General features: G+C 39.9%; 1 protein-coding gene across 22 annotated transcripts in view; it reads left to right on the top strand.

The window, feature by feature from the left end:
* Positions 1–23,393, top strand: part of sipa1l1 (signal-induced proliferation-associated 1 like 1) — a 392,549-nt gene that overhangs the window by 225,449 nt on the left and 143,707 nt on the right. For all 22 annotated transcript variants that reach the window (XM_059954480.1, XM_059954471.1, XM_059954439.1 and 19 more), the window contains one exon: positions 10,601–12,386. In XM_059954480.1, the coding sequence (XP_059810463.1) occupies positions 10,865–12,386 (1,522 nt within the window). In that variant the 5' untranslated portion in view covers positions 10,601–10,864. The remainder of the gene's footprint in view (positions 1–10,600; positions 12,387–23,393) is intronic.

Raw genomic sequence — 23,393 nt, 5'->3', positions numbered from 1 at the left:
GGAAATGTAACCATTCAGTAACACTTGTTGCTAAAATTAGAAACTGTCTTCAACATGAATTAATCAAATTATGATCTGAAATAATGTTGAGCAGTCAATGTGCAGGGTTGTGGAACTAAGGACTGTTTTCCGTTTGTGAGCTGTCCTCTGCCTCCAAAATTATGTTCATTGCTAAATTAACCAAATTTGGTAGCAGAATAGATCTGTGCTACTATCAGTTTGAATTTCGAGGTGTGTGTTTGATTTTGATTGGCAGACAGACATTGCACATTCCTAATTGGTCTTAAAGGTGGCTGTGAATTTCCAAATTAAACACTGCCAGCCTTATAAACAAGATACTCCAATTTTTGTGGTTAATTTGTGTAAACTCTTAGTGAGTTAACTGCTATCAGTTTTGGTATTGGTTTACTAATTGTCACATGTACTGAGATGCAGTAAAAAGCTTTTGATTGCATGCTACCCAGACAGGTTATGTCCTACACAAGTACATTGAAAAGATATGGTTGTCTAGTTCTTAGGGCAGCGATATTACAGTACCAGTGACCCGGGTTCAATTCCCACCACTGTCTGTAAAGAGTTTGTACATTCTTTCAGTGTCTGGGTAGGTTTCCTCTGGGTGCTCTGGTTTCCTCTCACATTCCAAAGGAGCATGGGTTAGTTGGCTAATTAGTCTCATTGTGGCATGGGTTTTGTTGAGACAGGAAGTCTGTTACTGTGCTGTATCTCTGAATAAAACAGAATTATGGCAGTAAAACATAACGATGCAGAATACACTATTGCAATAGTGTGGTGTAAGCAGGGAGGCACAGTCCCAGCAACCCGGATGCAATTCCCACCACTGTCAGTAAGGAGTTTGTACGTTCTCATGACTGCATGGGTTTCTTCCTGGTGCCCTTTTTCCTTCACACAGTCTACCAGTATATCTTGAATAGGTTATCTGGTCATTTGTAATTTGTCCTATGATTAGGCTAGGGTTAAATTGAGGATTGCTGGACAGCAAAGGTCGAAGGGCTGGAAAGGCTTATTCTGTGCTTTATCTCAATAAATAAATAAAAAATAATATGTAACAATTACAACAAAGTATATTGGTTAAGAGAGGGAAAACTCTGATTTCAAACCTTCGCTGCCTTGCGGCCATACCCATTCATGGGAAAGGCTTTGGGAGTAAATCCTGAGGACAAATCCAGAGCTGGAGTCCCTAAGGCAGTCTGGAAGGTTGAAGGTTAAAGTTACCTTCAACCTCGTTCTGGCAACTCCTGCGACAACACTGGGCACCAAGCTGTATCGGCTTTTGCCCTTCCCTTGGACAACATCGGTGGTGTGAAGAGGGGAGACTTGCAGCATGGGCAACTGCTGGTCTTCCACACAACCTTGCAAAGGCCTGTGCCCTGGAGAGGACACTCCAGTAGACTTTGCAGGTGCAGATCCATGGTCGCACGAGACTAACGGATGCCACCACATATTGGGAGAGTCAAGAGTTCATGTTTCAGTTCAATAGTCTGGCAACTGCAGGATACAAGTTTTCCTGAGCCTGGTGGTATATAGTCTTCGTCTTATGAATTATCAGCCCGACAGGGAGGGAAGAAGAGAGAAAGACCAGGGGTGGGAGGGTCCTTGATTATATTGCCTGCTTTTCTAAGGCAGTTGGAAGTGTAGATGTACAAATCCTTGGCTCTATCAAAGTTGGTTAGTTTTTAGGAAGTATGGTTTACCTTTCTGGGAAGATGGAATGGTATACTTTGGTTCTAATTTCTCTTTGGTATTATATTTCAAGGTGAGATTTGATGAAAATTTGAACTAGTTGAACATCTGGCAGCAACTGGAGAAACCAGGGTCTCTTCTTCCCATGCTTGATTAGCATTTTCAGAAGTGAGCACGTGTAATGTTTTCAGTCCTCTTTTGTTTTAAATCAGTTGTTGCTTAGTCAGCCAGGAAGTGGCAAGGTAACATGCAAATCACAATATCCTTAATCTTTCACTTGGAGGCTGCTTCAAAATATGAAAAGCAATAATGGAGTACAAATGAAGTACAATTCAAGTGAAGCATGCTGTTTGGATCTAAGCGTAATTTATTTAACGGATTGCAGTGGTCCATTCCTAATCATTTTATGGGAGGTGTTGATAAGCTGCTTTTGTGAGCAGCTGTAGTCAATGTTGTCAAGGTACTTGACAATAAGGTACTGTCAAGGGTAATGTTGTGTAACACTTACCCAACATGCTGGTATATGTCTAGGGGGAAAAGGAGATCCAGCCACTCACCCAACCGCACCTCCCATACACGCAGGTGCTGTGAGAATCGAGTTTTATGCCTCGCGCCCGCCAACAGTATCAAACCCACAACAAAAACCGTTATGACATACACTTTAAAGAGTTTACTAAAATTAAAATAGTAGGCAATACTATATATATATATACACACAAGGAAAAAAACAAAAGGCGCCAACTTATCAAAGTTCAGTCTGTTTAGTGCACTCGTTGGAGCTCAATCAACGAACCATTCGACCCCTCGTCGCTTGCCTCCGACCTCCACGTCTTCGCACCTAGGACCACGCCTGGGGGTCTTCCAAGCAGTGCAGCGCACGTCCACCTTCCTCGATGCCTTCCTCCCGCACTCTCCTCCCACCAAAAAAACCCGCGAAAACCCCTCCCCCAAGTTCCCAGCATCACAAGACACAATAACATTCCCCATTGATTAACAAATGAATACAATTACCATATCAGCCATTCTAAAGTGAAACAACGGCGAGAGAAACACTTATCCGACAAAGAAGCATTCCTACTTGTAACAAACCAAAGAGGCCATTTTGAGTAACATACACAGGACATTGTACAGTTGTCACAATAGTGTTTGCATGGAAGTTGTAGGACTGTCACTAATGCCAAGATGTATTGGTAAAATGTCAAAGTCAGGATCCTGTGTGACTTGCAGAGGATCATGGAAGAGGTGACTTACCTTGTATGCTGAAGGTACAGAGTTTGTGTCAACAATGGCAGTATGCTTCTTGTGACTGATGCTTTATACTCATCGTATGTTGGTGGTGCAGGACCATTTCCAATACTGTTCAATACATTACAGCTCAGAAAACTTTATATCTGTTTACTGGCTCACAGAAGCATATCAGCAGTCCGATTTGAAATCAGGTTCAATATCAGCCGCATATGTCATGAAATTTGCTAACTTAGCAGCAACACAATACGTGATAAATACAGAGGAAAAAAACTGAATCGCAGCAAGTATACGTCTACATATTCAATAGTTGAATTTAAAAAGCTGTACAAAAACAGAAATAAAAAAAAGTAGTGAGGTGGTGTTCATGAGGTTAATGTCCATTTAGAAATCAGATGACAGAGGGGAAGAAACTGTTCCTGAATTGCTGAGTGTGTGCCTTCAGGCTTCTGTACCTCCTTCTTGATGGGAACAATGAGAAGAGGACATATCCTGGGTGGTGGGGGTCCTTAGCGATAGACATTGCCTCTCTGAGGCACTGCTCCTTGAAGATGCCTTGGATAATACAGAGGCTATTACCCATAATGGAGATGACTAATTTTACAACTCTCTGCAGCTTGTTTTGATTCTGTGCAGTAGCACCCCGCCCCCAATACTAGACGGCGGTACAGCCACTCAGAATGTTCTCCCTCGTACATCTGTATACGCTTTCAAGTGTTTTAGGTGACAAACCAAATCTCAAACTCCTAATGAAATATAGGAGTATATATAAAAATATCTTGCCACCTTTGCAGCTGCATCGATATGTTACGACCAGGTGAGGTCCCTGGAGATATTGACACCCAGGAACTTGAAACTGCTCACTCTCCATTTCCAATCCTTCTAAGATTGGTTTGTGTTCCTTCATCCTACCCTTTCTGAACTCCACAATCAGTTCTTTGGTCTTGCTCACGCTGAGCATAAGGTTATGGCTGCGATACCACTCAACTAGCTGGTATATCAGTCTCCCGAATGCCTGGATGGAGAATGATGTGAAACTGTGTATGTTTTAAAACTTATGAAGTCAGCTTCTCAGTGTGGTACATGATTCCACACAATATAAATCTAATTGTGGACTCGTTTTGTAGCAGTGTACCTATTGATAAGTGAATATCAAACTCTGGTTCCCAGTTCAACAGTTCAGATCATATCAGAGAACGTATACAAGATCCAACCTGAAATCATTACTCTTTGCGGAAATACACAAAACAGATAAAAAATGAATGAATGAATGACAAAACATTAGACCACTAAAGACCCCCCCCCCCCCCCCACCACACTTGCTCCAGTAAAAGCATCAACCCCACACCCACCATGCAAGCAATAGGAAATCTCTCAGACACCATGATCTAGAGTCCGTCAAAAAGAACTGTCCATCTCAGGCAGCACCCCCCACCAACTCGAAGGCCACCAGGCTCTCACTCACTATCAACAGAGGGAGAGTCCATTAGTGTAGGGGGGCTTCCAACAACAATGCGCATCATCTGCTTTCTCGATATTTCTATCTCTTGTGACGCTTCAGTCAGTGACATTGCTGGGGAATTGGGCCCTACACAATGCAGCACTCCAAAAGCGCACGTCTTCCAGGCCATACCTAGAGATATTGAAAAGCAAGGCCACCCGGCAAGTTTTGAGAGTGTGAATCCACAAAGAACTGTAATTTGAGCTGCAACTGTAGATCACGAACTCTGATAGGACCCCAACCACCCTGAAAAAGGAAACATGAGAAGAGAAGAAATTAAAACTTTTGCTTATGGGATGAAGTCATCCAGGCCCACAAAAATCTCTAGTGCCATCTTAGTCTTGCTGAATATTCTTGCATAAAAAGTTGGTTATGCTTTGCTACACAATACAGTCAAGTGCAACGAAGCAAATTCCATTTTATTACGCTAAAGTGTACATGTGTCAAATTATGGAGCAGGTTATCAGATGTACCACTTTTAATCAGCTACTAATTAACATTGGAGCCTATTGTCACACCAGTGTTTTCAATAAGGATGTTTACTTCTCTCCAGGGGCAAATTTAGTGTTCTAGTTTCCACAACCCAAATGTATTGGAATATCAGTAGGTATTTTGAATGGTATGTAGCAGATTTGCTAAATCTCAGGTGGTAACGAGAGGGCATACAGGAGTGAGATATGTCAACTAGTGGAATGGTTTCCGTAGCAATAACCTGGCACTCAATGTCAGTAAGACGAAAGAGCTAATTGTGGACTTCAGGAAGGGTAAGACAAAGGAACACATACCAATCCTCATAGAGGGATCAGAAGTGGAGAGAGTGAGCAGTTTCAAGTTTCTGGGCCTCAATATCTCTGAGGATCTAACCTTGTCCCAACATATTGATGTAGTCATAAAGAAGGCAAGACAGCAGCTATACTTTATTAAGAGTTTGAAGAGATTTGGCATGTCAACAAATCCACTCAAAAACTTCTATAGTTGTACCGTGGAGAGCATTCTGACAGGCTGCATCAGTGTCTGGTATGGAGGGGCTACTGCACAGGACCGAAAGAAGCTGCAAAAGTTAGTAAATCTAGTCAGCTCCATCTCGGACAGTAGCCTACAAAGTACCCAGGGTATCTTTAGGGAGCGGTGTCAGAAAGGCAACGTCCATTATTGAAGACTTCCAGCACCCAGAGCATGCCTTTTTCTCACTGTGACCATCAGTTAGGAGATACAGATGCCTGATGGCACACACTCAGTGATTCAGGAACAGCTTCTTTCCCTCTGTCATCCGATTCCTAAATGGACATTGAAGCTTTGGACACTACCTCACTTTTTAATATACAGTATTTCTGTTCATGCACTTTAAAAAGTCTATTCAATATACATAATTGATTTACTTGTTTTTTTTATTATGTTTTATTTATTATTATTTTCTTTCTCTGCTAGATTATGTATTGCAATGAACTAATGCTAAGTTAACAAATTTCACTTCACATGCTGGTGGTAATAAACCTGATTCTGATTCTGAAATTTCAAAAGTTGGCACATCTTAAATAATCCAGTTGTAGATTATGAAAAGTTTTACCTTTTAAAAAAAAACAATTGTTCCATTTGGGGTGAAATCTTGTGTAGACTTTTAGTCGTGGATTGTGACAACACTGGCTAATTTAGTTTGCTGTGTTGTGGCAAAATTTATGCACTGACAACTATTCCAATTAAAAGCAACAGCATGCAACATCTAAGGATTAATGAACAGGACTTTGTATGTTCCAAACAAATCTCGTTACAATGATCATGCTGGTCCTTGCTGTCCAGCCTCCTTTTGGAGCTCTAACTGAACAGGTCTATTTGATTAATGGTTGAGTACTTACAATGAGCTTCTGAATAATTTCCGAATGGCAGTGGTCTTGTGTGTTTAAAATGGTTTCCTATAATAAATTTATTCAAAGCATTAATTCTGGTTTATCCCTCACTAAAATGTTATTCCAGCAGATTTCCTCCCTTTTATTGGTTTACTCAGCCAGACCACATATGGTGCAGTGCTACCAGATGTACCTGTGGATATTTTCAAACAGGTCAAATGCCCAAGGGACAGAAAAAGTGATAGGGTCCCCTCTCAGCTCTGAAAATGTGTATATTAGTGAGACCAGCCAGTATAAACTGGGAAGGTAGTAAACTCTTGTCAGGGTGGGTAGGGGAAATAAATCCGGTTTGGTGGATTCTGTGAGTTTTTAAGTAGAAAAACAAATGAGTCAACTTTCCTGGCAGTCGTGGGGAGACTCATCTGCACTACTTTAATCATGCAATGATTTATTAGTGGTTACTCATCTGCACGGCCATTGCCAGGTCTTTTCTAGTCAGGCTCTTGGTTGCTGAAAACCTGATGTGATGTCTGACTTTATTGCAACATTTTGCTGCTACCTTGGCTCCACCTTTTGTGGCTTAAGTGTGCAGGTTCAAATTGTACCATGACGCTTAAAAACAGAGTCAGCTGTTTAGTGCTAAGCAATGCTCTGATACTAATTGAGACATTAAACCGTAGTCTTGTCTGGTGAGGAGGATGGAACCTAGGTTTAATTTGGGCCACAGGAGGATTCTGATTTCTTCCTTTTTGGACAGAACAGAATCTACTGGAATCATCTTTTCATCTGCTGTGAGCACTTGTAAGAAGTTTATGAAATACTTGAGATATTTATTGATTTTTTAAAAGTACAATAGTACTGTCAAGAATATAATTTTATTTATTTTCTGACCTAATTTTAACTAAATCCTGAACTCTATTCATTTGAGCCTGTTTTTTTTTTATCCTACATGGTGAACATTTTATTAGTGCAAGATGTTCATATAATTTCCCTGTAAAAGCTGGTACTACAGCATTGCTTAGGTGTCAGTTAACTCCAATTTAATCTGAAACAATTTAAATGTACTGTTTAAACGCAGAACATAGGCATCCCTTTATCATTTGTTCCCTGGATGATTGTGAAGTAAACTCGATGAAATTTGTTGGTCAATCCTAATGGACTGTTTGATTTGTTTATAATCGTTTTATTTAAAAAAATTAAGAATCTCAGAGTTAGAAAGGGACTATAGAGTCACCTATGACTAGACCAAGTTGGTGGAGTTGGTTTTTACAACAATCTGTAAATTGTCAGGTTTTTTTTTCTTGTTGCAAGCATCTTCTCAAATTGACAGTGGTGGGAATTGAACTCATGACCTCATTTGCTGAATGTTTGTCATCATTGCTACATAATTTAAGTTGTGCAATGTTTCATTCCATGGTTTCTTATCTCTCTCATTCTGTCAAGCTAGAATGAGCAGCCTTTGTTCCTGTTAACCTAACATTGGAATTCTGGTGTCATGGTTGTGCATTTACCAATGAGAATGGTAATACACCCATTAAAAGTATCTGATTGATTCTGATATTGCATTTAATTCTATTTTCCCTTTTTTAACTTCTGGACATTTTATCATAGGCTATTGCCATGTTGTTGTTGCCCTGCCCACATCACTGTTTTCATGATTCATCATTTTCTTGTGGGTTTCTTGATTAGGTGTGTGTTGAGCTCACTGGGCAGTGTCACATATTGAGGTTTGCTTCCTTGTTTTAGGAGAATTATCTGAAATGGATCATATTACAGAGATATATACAAACCCCATTTCCAGAAAAGTTGAGATATTTTCCAAAATGCAATAAAAACAAAAATCTGTGATATGTTAATTCATGTGAGCCTTTATTTAACTGACAAAAGTACAAAGAAAAGATTTTCAATAGTTTTACTGACCAACTTAATTGTATTTTGTAAATATACACAAATTTAGAATTTGATGGCTGCAACACACTCAACAAAAGTTGAGACAGAGGCATGTTTACCATTGTGTTACATCACCTTTCCTTTTAATAACACTTTTTAATTGTTTTGGAACTGAGGATACTAATTGTAGTAGATTTGCAATTGGAAATTTTGTCCATTCTTGCTTGATATAAGACTTCAGCTGCTCAACAGTCCGTGGTCTCCGTTGTCTGATTCTCCTCTTCATGATGCGCCAATCATTTTCAATAGGAGATAGATCTGGACTGGCAGCAGGCCAGTCAAGCACACACACTCTGTGTCTACAAAGCCACGCTGTTGTAGCCTGTGCAGAATGTGGTCTGGCATTGTCCTGCTGAAATAAGCATGGACGTCCCGGGAAGAGACATCACCTTGATGGCAACATATGTCTCTCTAAAGTCCTAATGTACGCCTCAGAGTCAATGGTACCTTCATATACATGCAACTCACCCATGCCGTGGGCACTGATGCACCCCCATACCATCACAGATGCTGGCTTTTGCACCTTTCGCTGATAACAATCTGGATGGACATTTTCATCTTTGGCATGAAGAACTCAACCCCATTTTTTCCGAAAACTAGCTGAAATGTGGACTCATCTGACCACAGCACACTGTTCCACAGTCTTTTGGTCCATCTGAGATGAGCTCGGGCCCAGAGAACTCGCCGGCGTTTCTGCATAGGGTTGATGTATGGGTTTCTCCTTGCATAATACAGTTTCAAGTTGCATTTCTGGATGCAGCAACTTACTGTGTTAAGTGACAATGGTTTTCTGAAGTATTCGTGAGCCCAGGTGGCTATAATTGTCGCAGTAACATGATGGTTTCTTAGGCAGTTCCGCCTGAGGGCTCGAAGATCACGCGCATTCAACAGTGGTTTCTGACCTTGCCCTTTACGCACTGAAATGTCTCTGAATTCTGTGAATCTTTTCACAATATTATGTACTGTAGATGTTGAAAGACCTAAATTCTCTGTAATCTTGCATTGGGAAATGTTCTTTTTGAACTGACTAACAAGCTTCTCACGAATTTTGAAACAAAGGGGTGAGCCACGACCCATCCTTGCAAAGACTGAGCCTTTGATGGACGCTACTTTTATACCCAGTCATGATACCTCACCTGCTACCAATTAGCCTGCTTAACGTGGAACCTTCCAAACCGGTGTTACTGGAATATTCTGTGCACTTTTCAATCTGTCCCAACTTTTGTTGAGTGTGTTGCAGCCATCAAATTCTAAATTTGTGTATATTTACAAAATACAATTAAATTGGTCAGTAAAACTATTGAAAATCTTTTCTTTGTACTTTTGTCAGTTAAATAAGGGTTCACGTGAATTAACATATCACAGATTTTTGTTTTTATTGCATTTTGGAAAATATTCCAACTTTTCTGGAAATGGGGTTTGTATTTTGAAACTGAGGGGAGTTCAATGACTCATAGAAAACACCTGCATATAGGGATGGGTTTGGTTGAATGTGAGGATTTTCACTGTGTGCAACTGTATATCAGCCTGAAACCTCACCCATGTGGCAGGTGTATATTTCAGGCAGTCATTTTGTATTGATTGTAGAAATGGGAATTTCAGTGGACGGAGTGTTGTCACTGAATTGGACAACTTCTGAAGAGAGAATACATACACGCTCCATTGTCTTGCAGAAACTTTGTAAAATGCTCCCCTTCAAGTTGTAATTCAGGTATCACCTTTCGTTTTCATTCATTCCGTGCATCCCTTTTCCTTCTGGTATTCTCTGCCATCTTCTGTTCTAAACCACTTTTTTTTTAAATCTCCTCTGTTCGTTGTTGGGGGGGGGGGCGTGTGGGGGAGATTCTTCCTAACACGGAACCTATTTTTTGAAAAGGCATGCACTGAATACACAGTGTGACAAAGTCTCGTCCTTGTTTATTTGTGTCATGTGTAAAACACTATCTAAATTATAGACTGAATTTCAGAATTACGGGGAGGTAATGTCTGTGGGGTGCAAAGGAAGTGATCAATACATCAGGGTGATAATCTTTATCAGAATATTTGGTGAATGATCGACGTGATGAAGCATTTACTTCATGTGATCAGACTTGATATTGTGGAATCCATGCGGGTTTTCAATACAGGTTGAGCTTTGAGCGTTAAGGTGTACCACTTCTGCTGGAAGGCATCAACTGAAGTTATTCCTGGGATTCTCCCTCTACAGAAGCTGAGCGCCAAGCTATGTGTTTCTAATATTTCATGTTTTTTTGGATTTCTGATGCTTATGCCATTCTGATATTATTTAGATGTTTCAAATTGCTTCTCATAATATTAAGTTGAACAAAATAACCAACACATCTTTTCTTTTTCTTTTCAGATTTTCTTTTCAAACCATGGCAATTAAATAATCTGTAAATTCCATATTGTGAATATGCCAAGTGGATCATCAGAGGGAAGCTTTACAGATCATGAGCAGCTCAAAAATGTGTACATTTAAAAATTATACCACAGAGCGTAATAACTAATGGATTACTAACCTTCGACTGAACTTGTTTGGAAGTCACTCTCGTTGAGATTCATACTTAATGAAAGAAATGGTCGTATATTTAGTGAAAGCTGTTGTGAGAAACCTGTGTGGAGTATGACCAGTTTAAAACGTTCCCAGACTGAAAGGGTGGGCATTGGTGCCACTTCAGTTATTGGGCCAGAGCTGACCATAGGTGCACGCTCAGATGACTTCTATGCACGACGATTCCGAACGCCAAATGGAACCTTTGGTTCAGCCAGTACAATGGGGCCACCACGAAGTGAAAGTGCTCACCATGTTGGTGCAACACCAAGTGTGCCTAAAATGGGTGTTCGAGCAAGAATTGCTGATTGGCCTCCGAGGAAAGACACTGGGAAGGACTCCTGTAGGACAAGTGATCAGGAATCTGCAGGCAGTCCCGATGGCACAGTGATGTCTATTCACTCCAGTAGCCCCAATAGTAGGATGAGCCAAAGTAATCAAAATTCATTAGAGTCCTTGGCTTCCAAGAGGGTGCATAATGATTATAGACCGTGCAAGGCACAAGAAATGGAGAGCTTGGATTCTAGATTTCTTACACCAGATGGTTACCTCCAGTCCCCTGCAAAGAACCTTCGCAGGATAAGACAGCGGAGTAATAGTGATATCACAATTAGTGAACTGGATGTGGATGGAGCTGAGGAGTATGGAGCATTGAGTCACAAAATGGGAGCTGTTATTCACCGCGAGTATGGCAGCACTTCCTCCATTGACAAACATGGTATGTCAGGTGATAGTTTTTTTGATTTGTTAAAGGGTTATAGAAATGAGCAGACAGATCAACGAAGCCCTGCTCCAGAGCAGCTCAATGAACTCCTAAAGGCAGAAACCAGTAAAGCTTATGGTTCGAGTATGGATAGTACTAAACATGACTCGGTGGATGGTTTCTTTGCACACAGAGGGAGTCCCAGGCCACTGCACAAAGAAAGAGAGAAACCACTTAAGAGGCGGTCAAAATCCGAGACGGGGGATTCTTCTATTTTCCGCAAGCTGCGCAATGCCAAAGGGGAGAGCGAGCTGGGCAAGTCAGCAGACTTCGAGGACAGCAAGTCAGAGGACAGTGTGAAGAGCTGGGCTTGCCAGAAATGCTTTGCCCATTATGACGTGCAGAGTGTGCTCTTTGACTTGAATGAAGCTGCAACAACCAGGCACAGTGTTATTAAGAGAAGGAACACCACAACAGGTGCCTCAGCAGCTGCAGCTGCCTCACTGGCTGCTGGTCCACTTGCGCACTCGATTAGTTTCAGCTCTCCTGCAGGCAGCACAGAGGACCTGAACTCCAAGGAGAATCTCAATGTGGACTATGGGGATGAGAAAAGCAATGAACTTGTGCTGAGTTGCTCGTACTTCCGGAATGAGATTGGTGGAGAAGGAGAACGCAAGATCAGCCTATCCCGTTCAAATTCTGGATCACTGAGTGGACTTGAAGGCTCTTCTTTTGAACTTTCCTTAAGCTCACATTGTACAAATGCAGGAGTTGCTGTGCTGGAGGTAGCAAAGGAAAACTTGGCTGTGCATTCTGACAAAGTGAAGAGATATATTGTTGAACACGTAGACCTTGGAGCTTACTACTATCGGAAGTACTTCTACCAGAAAGGTAAAGTGCTGATTAATTGTATCACTAATTTGGATGTTATTGTTACTAAACATCAGATCTCTGATGGGGTGAGAGACTTCATACGTAGGGTTGATCGGATTGCAAAATAAATTTTGGACAAATATATTCTGTGCATCTGAAGAGGAGAGTTTTAAAATATAGTTGGAGAAGTAAACAGCTGTGATGTAAATACATTTCTGGTAATGCATTTTCTTGGAATAAGATACTTTTATGTAAGCCACAATCTGTGAGTAAGCGTCACTTGTTAAGAGCCATGTTTGGTGCTGATGCTTTAAGCAATTGGCAGCACAAAGGGAAGACCAGTCCTTGTTGGCCTTGGAAGACCAGCATGTGACCATGCTGGCTGATAAGTGAACCACAAACCTAATGTCCATGTCAAATATTATTAAAACCTTGAACAAGCATCTCTCAGCAGACGTGACCAATACATTAGATAAGTGACAGCACTGTACTCGTAATCAAACTTGCTCAATATTTTAGCACCTAGGAATTTATACTGTATGATATAGTTTCCTAAATTCAGGCATAAATAATAATGACTGGCAACACTACTGGGCAGCATTGATTTCTTCATCCCTCTGGCTGAATACCGTTCTGTGACTGTTCTTCCACACAGACGCTCTTTAGTTTTTTCTTAAGCAGTGGAATCCATTGTTTCATTACTCTTGGAATATTGCGAAGATTGAGTTGTAATCAGATTCTCTGACTCTAGGCCTGTGACTAGTGGGGTGTCCCAGAGGTCAATGTTGTAACCTCTGTTTCATTATTATAGACATAATTTTGACATGAATGTACCCAGCACAATTGGCAAGTTTGCAGGTAATTCTAATGGGGGGGGGGGAGCATATTGCTAGAGAATTACAATGAATTACAAAGAGATCTTGATCAGTTGGAGGGAGGGTTGAGGAATGGCAAATGGATTTCAACTTGGACTAGTGTGAGTTAATTAATTTTGGAACATTCAAACCACGGTCTGACTTGTTCAGTGAATGGCAGGACACTGATGTAAGTTGTGGAACAGAGGAACATGGGATTACAAGTTGTTGAAAGCAGCTGTGTGAGTAGGCAGGTTGGTGAAAAAGACATTTAACGTGCTGGCCTCCATCTTAAGGGCGTCAAGTTTAGGAGTAGGTACTGTGCAGTTATGTAAGTCATTGGGTGAGATTGCACTTGGAGTATTGTGTTCAGTTTTATCATCCTGTAATAGGAAAGACATTGTCAAACTGGAGAGGAGGCAGAAAAGATTTACAAAGGTGCTGCCTAGATGAGAGGGCCTGAGTAAATAGGTCTTGTTGGTCACACTAGATCTTTATTTCTTGGAAGATAGGGGAATGTGAGTGACCTCAAAGTGGTGTGCAAAATCAGGAGAGATATGGATGAGCTGGATGGTCATAATATTTTCCCTAGGCTTTGGGAGTCCATAACTAGAAGGCACAGATACAAGATGAGAGGGGAAGGATTTAGAATAGGCCTGAGAGGTAACCAAGAGTAGTGAGTACCTGGAGTGAGCTGCCAGTGGAAGTGGTTGTGACAGGTACATTTACAACATTTAAGATTTTACTTGGATAGTTATGTGGAAGGTAAGGCTGGAGGGTTATGGGCCTAATGCGGGCAACCAAGATTAACAGGGAGAATGTTGTGGTTGCTATGGACCCTTTGGGCTGAAGGGCCTGTTTTGGTGTTGTATTACTCTACGACTGTACAACATTCATCCCTGGGGCAATCTTATTTAATATAAAAGTAGATTTGGCCATTCTGACACTGCTGTTTAGAATCATACGTCATAGAAATGGGTTTTTGGCTTAGCAAATCTACTCCAACTCTAATCCGGTTGTATTCTTCCCCACATTCCCATCAATCCACTCCCAAGTTTTACCAGCTTGTGGAAGTTTGCCAAATGCAATCAATTGCTAAATTTGTACACACCTCAGTTCCAAAGCTCAACCCTATGTAGCTATGTCATCTTGTCTGAGACTCGCCCACTACTGATAAGATCCCTATATCAATCCAGTCAAGCCTCCCTGGGTCATACACATTTGAATAAGGTCACTCCTCCTCCTTCTAAACTCCATTGAAAATGAGCTCAAAAATCTCTCAGCACTGTTTAGGCATAATATATGTAATCTTCAGAATTTTCCAGCATAGGAGCAGGCCATGTGGCACTTCATGTCCATGCTAGACAACAGAGATATTCATGCTGTTATATTGGGTGTTCCAACTCTGTTATGTTCCCCCCCCCCCCCCACCCCCATCTCTGACTTCTTTGCCCACTGGACTTGCTTGCTGTACTAACTACATGTGCTTTTCTCCTCCTCCTGTCATCCCACATCCCCCATCTCCCATCTCCATCCCCAATACCACCACTACTGCACCTATGTTTCATAGTAAGTCCACCATCAGGGACCCCTTACCCCACCCCCCACACTACTCGGGTCATGCTATCTTCTCGCTGCTGCATCAGGAAGAAGGTACAGGCAGGAACCTCAGGGCTCTCACCACCAGGTTCAGGAGCAGATATTACCCATCAGCCATCAAGCTCTTGAACCAAAGGGAATAACTTCACTCAACTTCACTTGTCCCATCACTGAACTGTTCCCACAACCTATGGACTCCCATTCAAGGACTCGTCATCTCACGTTCTCAACATTTATTATTTATTTATTTATTTACTCTTCTTTTCCTTTCATATTTACAGTTTGTGGATTTTTGCATGCAGGTTGTCCTCCATTTTGGGTGTAGCTTTTCATTGACTCTTATTACGGTAGTTGATTTTATTGAGTATGCCTGCAAGCAAATGAATCTTAGTGTTGTATATGGTGACATATATGTACTTTGATAATAAATTTACTTTGAACTTTGCACATCTTCTCCAGCTCTATGACCGTATAAACTCCCTGAAAGTTTAACTCGGGCGTTTGCTCATCATTTCTGGCAATGAATCCAACTCCAAAAGCTGTGAAAATCAGAATTCACTCCTTGAGCTCTCCTTTCAATCTTCCCTTTTCCCTGATAAGGTGCTGCCAATATTAGTGAATACTTTTGGTTATTGTCCTGAAGTCTTTTATCTGGGTTTAAGTTTATTGTTGACTGATATCCTGTAAACCGCCATGGGCATTTTTTTCTATGACAAGTGCTTTAACAACAAAAGTTGTTATGCTTTTGGCATCAGAGTATATTTGCAATTATGTCTTGGTGTGTTAAATCCCCCCAACTCTTGTGTTACATACCCCTGGTTTAATATTTAATTCCAGAGTCTATAAATTTCTTTAATTAAGTACAAAACAGCCTGCTTCACCAGATTCTATGTCAAGCATAGTTTGATCCCATGTACCTGAGCTTTGCAGTATGTAGCAAAAGTGAATGTACTCCTTAATTTTCTATCCCTGCGAAACCTGAATCAATTTGTCTTGACTTATACAAGACCTATTGTCTGATAAATTATCTATGAAGTGTTTAAAAGATTTCCTGTAAAAGATTTTATGTAAGAATAACTAATTAATTAATCAGTCCTTAACATTTGCAGTCATTTAATGCAAGTATTTTGCAGTCAGTGCAAAATTACCCATTGTTGTTTCATACTCGTGGCAATAAATCACAATTGGTTTTACTGCCTTAAGCCATGAATAATATGTATGCATCTGTGCACCATTTATAATTTGTTTACAAAACATTAATCCTCTACTGAGTTGAGATTATTTGTGTGAGTTAAGTTCTACTGTTGCCTAGCAAAATACCTTTAATTTCAACTCTTAAACTGCCTTGAAATAATGACTGTAAGAAAGAATCAGTTGGCACATTTTGGAGGCTGGAGCACAACTTGATACTTCACTGTATATAATCTTATTTTTAGTTTTAGTTCAGTAAACCTAAAGACAGAAGTTCCGCCTTGCATTTGTATAGCATCAATACCCTAATAATAATGGTACACCTGCTTCAAAGGAAGTTCTTTCAATGGATATCCTTCTTCCTTCTCTTCAACTCTTGATGGTGCTTTCTTGTTTATCATTTGCCTTCCTGCTACGAGGTAGTGTTAGATCTATTTATCTTCTTAATTGACCAACTTCAGCATGTGTAGGAAGTTTTTAACATTTAGGGGAAAAGTCACATGGTGTTCCAATAGAGTGTCAACCTACGATGAGAAAGAGAGAGCAGAGTGGTTGGTCAATAGCTTATATGAAAAGATTATTTAGAAATCTTCAGGCTCTTGTGCCTCCTGTCTGATGGCAGCAATAAGATGGTGAACTTCTTAAGAAAGGACATTGCCTTTTTGGAATATTACTTCTTGAATATTACCATTCAATCTGGAAATGGACATTGTTTGGATGCGAAGCATGGGAAAAATAATGTTATGCATTTGAATTTTTTTTTATTCTTACTCATAGAAAATAATACGAGAGCATTACCAACTAAATCACAGCTGATGCTAAATGAAGTATGAGATATGTAATTAACACCATTATTTCATTAAACAGGTTAATTTATCTTAGAGTTTCAACTTCCACTTCATTTTGAGGTATGTTTGGAATATTTAAATCTATTCGAATACAAAACCACGCAGAATGTCAGAACAGCTATTATACCAAAAGCCATTAACTTATAATGTTCAGTATGTGTTTTTCAGGATGTCTGTATATCGAGGTCAATTTGTAAATTTTATGTAACTTTACATTGGAATGGTTTGATGTGCCCCAAACATGCTTTGAACTGATGGCTTATATTTTGAAGGTCCAGGAAGAAGCAGCTTGTTGAAAGCAATCATGGTATTAATTGTAGTTTCCTATAATTGCAGGTGACAGTCTTGACTGTGACTCAGTTGATAGCACTCTTGTCTCCAAGTAAGAAGGTTCAGGTATCAAATTGCATTCTGGAACATAGATCATAAAACCTCTGTTGAAACTCCAGTGCGTCAGTAGGGAGGGCTTCACTACTGGATGTACCAGCTGTCCCATGGGCCATTTACTGAAATCTGGCGGCATATGTACAAATGTATTTGGTCTATAAATATTCTTCCAATTTCTTGCACTTTATTCTTCCTTTAAAATTTATTGGAAATCACAGGCCTTGATGAATGATTTTAACAATTCGCATAAATTCATAGCTGCTGAAGTCATATCTTAGTGTTTAAAAACAACTAATTTTCACATGTTGATGACAATCCATTCCATCAAAATAACAATTGCATTTTTAATAACATTAATCATGATTTTATTTTGAAACAATTTTCAGTAATTACTCCTGTATTTAGATCCCAGGTTTCCTTTATGTTTGAATAAAGTGTGCTTAAATACAATTTCTTTTTGGGATTTGCTCTTTGAAAATTCTGAATCCGATTATGTTTTCAGCTAGCTTGTTATCGCAGCTGTGTAATGTCATGGATGCCCAATGAAAGATACAGGGTTGTAAGTCAGTCTGATAAAAGGAAGATAAATGTCAGAAAGACCATCACATATTTCCTGCTGACTACAAAATCAAAGCAATTATGTATGCACCACTTGTATTTGGTTTTCCATGTTCCAACACTGGCTCTGGTATTTAGTAAAAGAGGGAGATTGTATTTAGTGAGGCAGCTTTAAAGCCTTCAAATAACCTAAAGCACTTTCAGCCAATGATTTACCAGTGTAAATACATTTTATAAAATTAGTGTTTTAAAAAACATGGCAGCCAATTTATGCTCAGCAAAGTCTCAAGCATAGCAATGTAAGAATGACCAAATGATATATTCCTGATGATTGATGGATGAATATTGCTCAGGACCCTAGGGAAATTCATTATCACTAGGACAATGCCCTTGGATCATTTACATCCATATACGGCATGTGGGTTCTCCCAAAGCACGCACACTCAGAATTAGATTTATTATCACTGACATATTTTTCCAATTTTGTTGCTTTGTGGCAGGACTATAGAGCAAGGCATAAAAATCACCAAGTACAAATAAATAAATAGATAAATAGTGTGAAAGAGGATTAGTGAGGTAGATGTTGGAGGAAAGGGATAGACTATGAGATTAAGATGGAGCCATGGACTGTTCAGAAATCAGATGGCAGAGAAGAAGCTGTTCTTAGATTGTTGAGTATGAGTTTTCAGACTCCTGTACTTCCTCCCTGATTGTAGTAATGAGGAGAGGGTAAGTCCCAGCTGGTGAGGGTCCTTAATATTGGATGCTGCCTTGCTGAGACACGGCTTTTTGAAGATATCCTCAATAAGGAGGCCTGTGGTCATGATGGAACTGCTGAGTCTACAACCAGCTGCAGCTTCTTGTGATCCCATGTATTGGAGCTTCAATTGTAGATGGTGATACAGCCAGCCAAATCCGCTACGCTGTACATTTGTCGAAATTTGCAACAGTCCTTGGTGACCTAACAAATCTCCTCAAATTGCTAATGAAGTATAGCAACTGGCATGCACTCTTCATAATTGCATCAGTGTGTTGGGCCTAGAATAGATCTTCAGGGATGTTGATGTTCAGGAAATTTTCACCGCTGAACCTTTCGACGAGGACAAGGTGTGTTCTCTCAACTTACAGAAGTCCATAATCATTTCTTTGTTCTTGTTGAAATTCAAGGTTATTTTTGTGGCACCATTCTTCCAAATGAGCTATCTTACTCCTATGCACTTCCTTATCACCATCTGAGAATTTGCCAATGACACAAGGTGTCATCAGCGATTTATGCATGATGTTTGAGTTGTGTTTAGCCACACAGTCCCAAGTATAGAGAGGGTAGAGCAGTGAGCATGCATTCTTGAGATGCACTTGTGCTGAATGTCACCAAAGAGGAGATGTTTTTACTGATTCACACTGACCTAGATTCTGAAGCTTATTGCTTAGTAGTGAGCAGCAATCTGTAATCAATAAACAGCACCTTGATGTGTCTATTGCTGTTGTACAGCTGGTCCCAGCCAAGAGAAGAGCCATTGAATCTGTATCCACTGTAGACCTAATATGGTAGTAGATAAATTGCAGAAGGTCCAGGTCCTTGCTCAGAAAGGAGGTAATTCTAACCATGATCAATCTTTCAAGTACTTTATCACAATAGATGTAAGGGCTTTATTTTACACACATTTACTTAGGTTGCATGGTCACATTTCAGAAGTTTGGCTGTGCACAGTCAAGAGTGACTACTTTAAACTGGTAAACTAATCTTCTTTGCATTGGTTTATATGGCTCTTTTATGTTCATATACTTGCTCGTTAAACCATCACAAGGAAACTTAAAGCCTTTTTAGAAGTAATCTGTTGAAAGTGGAAAATATACTTGATAGATGTCAAGATATGAAAAAAGTGAGATAACTGCTCATGCCAGGATGTACATACCGACTGTGATTTAAAAAAGATACTGGAAGAAAATAACTTTCCTTTCAATCATGAAACAGGCATTGACAGATGCTAGGTTTGAAAGGCAGTGGGGAGCCTGGTACAGGAAATACTATGCAATGGATTAGTCATGACAAGAAACGTCATTCCATTGTGTCCTGTGAAGAAAAAAAATGGCAGCATCACCATTCAGTAAGGTCAGAGCTGATCTGATTTTGGCCATGAGTCCACTTTCTCATCCTTTCCCCATAACCTTTGACTCACCTAAACCTTGCATATATTAAATTATTCAGACTCCACTGCTCTCTATGATAGATTCATAATTACTGCAGGATGTTCTTCCTCAATATCTCAAATAATCGGCTGTTGTCCAGAAACTTACGTTCTTAATTTCTCAACAAGGACATCTACCTTATCGAACCTTCTCAGAATCTTACCTTTTTCAGTAAGATCTCTCTTTCTCCTAAATGCCAGTGAGCGTGGGCCCAACTTATTCACTTGTTTTTCATGAGATAGCCTGCTAGCTCCAAGAAATTTGTCTAAACCATGTCCAATGTCACTGTATCCCTCCTTAAATAGATCAAAATTTTACACAGTACTCCACTTGTAGTGTCACCAGATTCCTATATGGTTGGAGTCCCTGCTTTTGTGCTACTTTTCAAATAAGATTAGCATTTAAGTAGTCTTTCTAGTTACTTGCTGTATCTGTATGCTAAGTTTGCAAGGAACACACAGATACCTCAGCACAGCAGCATCTTTAATCACAATCCACTGAAGCATAATCTCATATTGCGCAGAGTTTTGCTCCACCTTGTAGCCCACAGCTCCATGTTTTGCCTGAACAGGCAAAGGCTTCCTCACTGCCACAACTTATTCCTAGCTGATTTCTTCAAGCCTTTCCATTTCTGTAGATATCTAGATACAAGGAAGATAAATACTGTAGAGCATGTCCTTAATTCTTCACTTACTTTGACATTGCATTCAAAACTATTTCATAACCATATCAACATTAAAAATTTTGTTGCTGTCCTTAAAGATAGAGATAAGAAGAACAAACAGAATAAAACTGATTATTATTTGGTTGTTATTGGAACAATGTCAATTTTGATCAGATCGTATATTGCTTGGCTGCCTCTTTCTCTTAAGTCATCCATCAGGAGATTTAAAATGATCAAACAGTAATGTTGTTAGAATGACTTTTTAAATTTTGTAACTCTCTCTTAATAATGATCTAAACTATTAGTTGTTACAGTATGTAGTATATAGGTTCTGAGGTTTCCCTATAGGAAGGACTTAGTTTTAAATGTGTTAACTGTTTACCGTGATACTTTTGAAGCAAACCTCCCTTGAGGGGAAAATCTGTTACAGACTACAGTATCCTGACCAGGAACCTTAAGCTATTTGGATTTTGTCCTACTAAATTACATGAAACACCCTTGCTGAAGTCTGGGACAGTGTTCTGTTGCAATTTTGTTTACTTATTGACACAGCATTGAGTAGGGCCTTTCGACACGTAGAATCGTGCGACTCCAGCAATGCTTTATGTCCCTGATTTAACCCTAACCTAATCACAAGACAATTTACAATGTCTATTTAACCTACCCAGTCTCTCTTTGGACTGTGGGAGGGAACCAGAGCACCTGGGGAAATCCCATGCATTTCACAGTAGTTCAGGTGAATTAAATTATGATTATTGTTATACTTGTAATGTTGAACGATTAAAGGGTCTTTTAAAGAGCACTACTCATGTACTTGTATTGGGACAGAATCACAATAGCTTAAGGTATGTGAATCAGGTTTTATGAATAACAACAATATTTTTGTGCTACTTTTTTCATAAGGAAATTTTAGGAAAGTGTTACTGAAGTTGTGAGGGATTATTAATTCTATGCAGAGAAATTTCAGTGTTCCAGAAGCACAAAGTTTCTCTGTGGGAACAGTATTCAATTAAGTGGGCATATTAGCATAGTGGTTAGCACAAGGGTAGCTGTAAAACAGCAGCCTGGGTTCAATTCCTGCCACTGTACATTTGTGCATTCTCTCCGTGACCTTGTGGGTTTCCTCTGGGTGCTGCAGTTTCCTCCCACAGTCCAAAGACGTACTGGTTGGCAGAATACTTGATCATTGTAAATTGTCCCATGATTAGGCTAGGATTAAATCAAGGGTTGCTGGGTGGCGTGGCTCAAAGAGCCAGAAGAGTCTATAAATAAATCCTTGAGTTTCCTGCAAAGGGATGGAGTGTATGAGGGAAGCCATGGGTCAGATAGTAACTCTGTAACCTGGATCACCGGTTACCTGATATTGATTAACGTACAAGTTATTAAAGAACTTGTGCTCTTGTCCTAGAAGGGCCATTAATTTGGTATTGGTTTTCACACTTGTGCAACAGTAATTCTAAAAGGAAATAGCTCGGCTTGCACCCAGTCAAATAATTTCCCCAGCAGGCTTTTTGCATTATCTTAGAATACATGTTTAATGTGTTACCATGGATGTGACAGGTTATTTGGAACTGTTTTGTGTTCTCACTCAGCTTTTATATTTTTATGGTCTTTCCTTCATTCTCATTAAAGGAATCAGTCTATTCCCATATATAGTAAGACATTTCTTAATGCGTACATCAATAAAGTTAACTCCCTCATCCCAACCAAGTGAAAATAATCCTGAATCCGAATTGGAATTAGGCTTATTATCATTGGCATGTGTTGTGAAATATGTTGCTTTGTGACAGCTGTACAGAGCAGTATATAATTACTATAAATTACACTAAGAATGTATAAAAATAAATAAACAGTGCTGGAAAAAAGCAAAATAGATAGGTGGTATTCATGGACTGTTCAGAAATCTGATGATGGAGGGGGAAGAAGCTGTCCTGAAATATTGAGTGTGTGTCTTCAGTCTCCTGTACTTCTTCATTGATGGTAGTAATGAGAAGAGGGCATGTCCTGAATGGTGAGGTTCCTTCAGGATGGACATTGCATTCTTGAGGCTTTGCCTTTTGAAAGTATTCTCCATGGTGTGAAGTTCAGTGCACATGTTGGGACCTTTTGAGAATGTTCTCGAATGGTGGAGAGTTTAGTGCCCATGATGGAACTGGCTGAATTCACAAACCTCTTGCGGCTCTTGCTGGAGCCTCTGCTGACATACCAGGTCATCTCAAACTCCTAATGAAATAGAGCAGGTGGCATGGCACCTTAACAATTGCTTCAATATGTTAGCGCAGGATAGATCTACAGAGGTGTTAACATGCAGAAAATTGAAGCTGCTCACCTTTTCCACTGCTGATCCCTTGATGAGAGTTGATGTGTGTACTTCAGTTTTCCTGTTTGTGAAGTCCACAATCAGTTCCTTGGTTTTAGTGATAATGAGTGCAAGAGTGGTGTTGTGATGTCACTCAACAGCTGATTGATCTCACTCCTGTATACCTGATTGTCACCATCTGAGGTTATACCAACAATAGTTATGTCATCAGGGAATTCATAGATGGCATTCGAGCTGTATCTAGCCTCACTGTCGTGAACGTAGAGGGAGTAGAGCATTGTATCTTTGATTCGCACTGACTATAGTCTCCCAGTGAGGAAGTCAAGGATGCCTTTGCAGAGGGAGATACTGAAACAGGGTTTTGAAGTTTGTTGATTAGAACTGAAGGTATGATGATGTTGAATGCTGAGCTGT

This window comes from Hypanus sabinus, chromosome 2, assembly GCF_030144855.1.
Source record: "Hypanus sabinus isolate sHypSab1 chromosome 2, sHypSab1.hap1, whole genome shotgun sequence".
Taxonomy (NCBI): domain Eukaryota; kingdom Metazoa; phylum Chordata; class Chondrichthyes; order Myliobatiformes; family Dasyatidae; genus Hypanus; species Hypanus sabinus.
The sequence above is the reverse complement of the archived record's forward strand: the minus strand, read 5'-3'. Positions and strand labels throughout refer to the sequence as shown.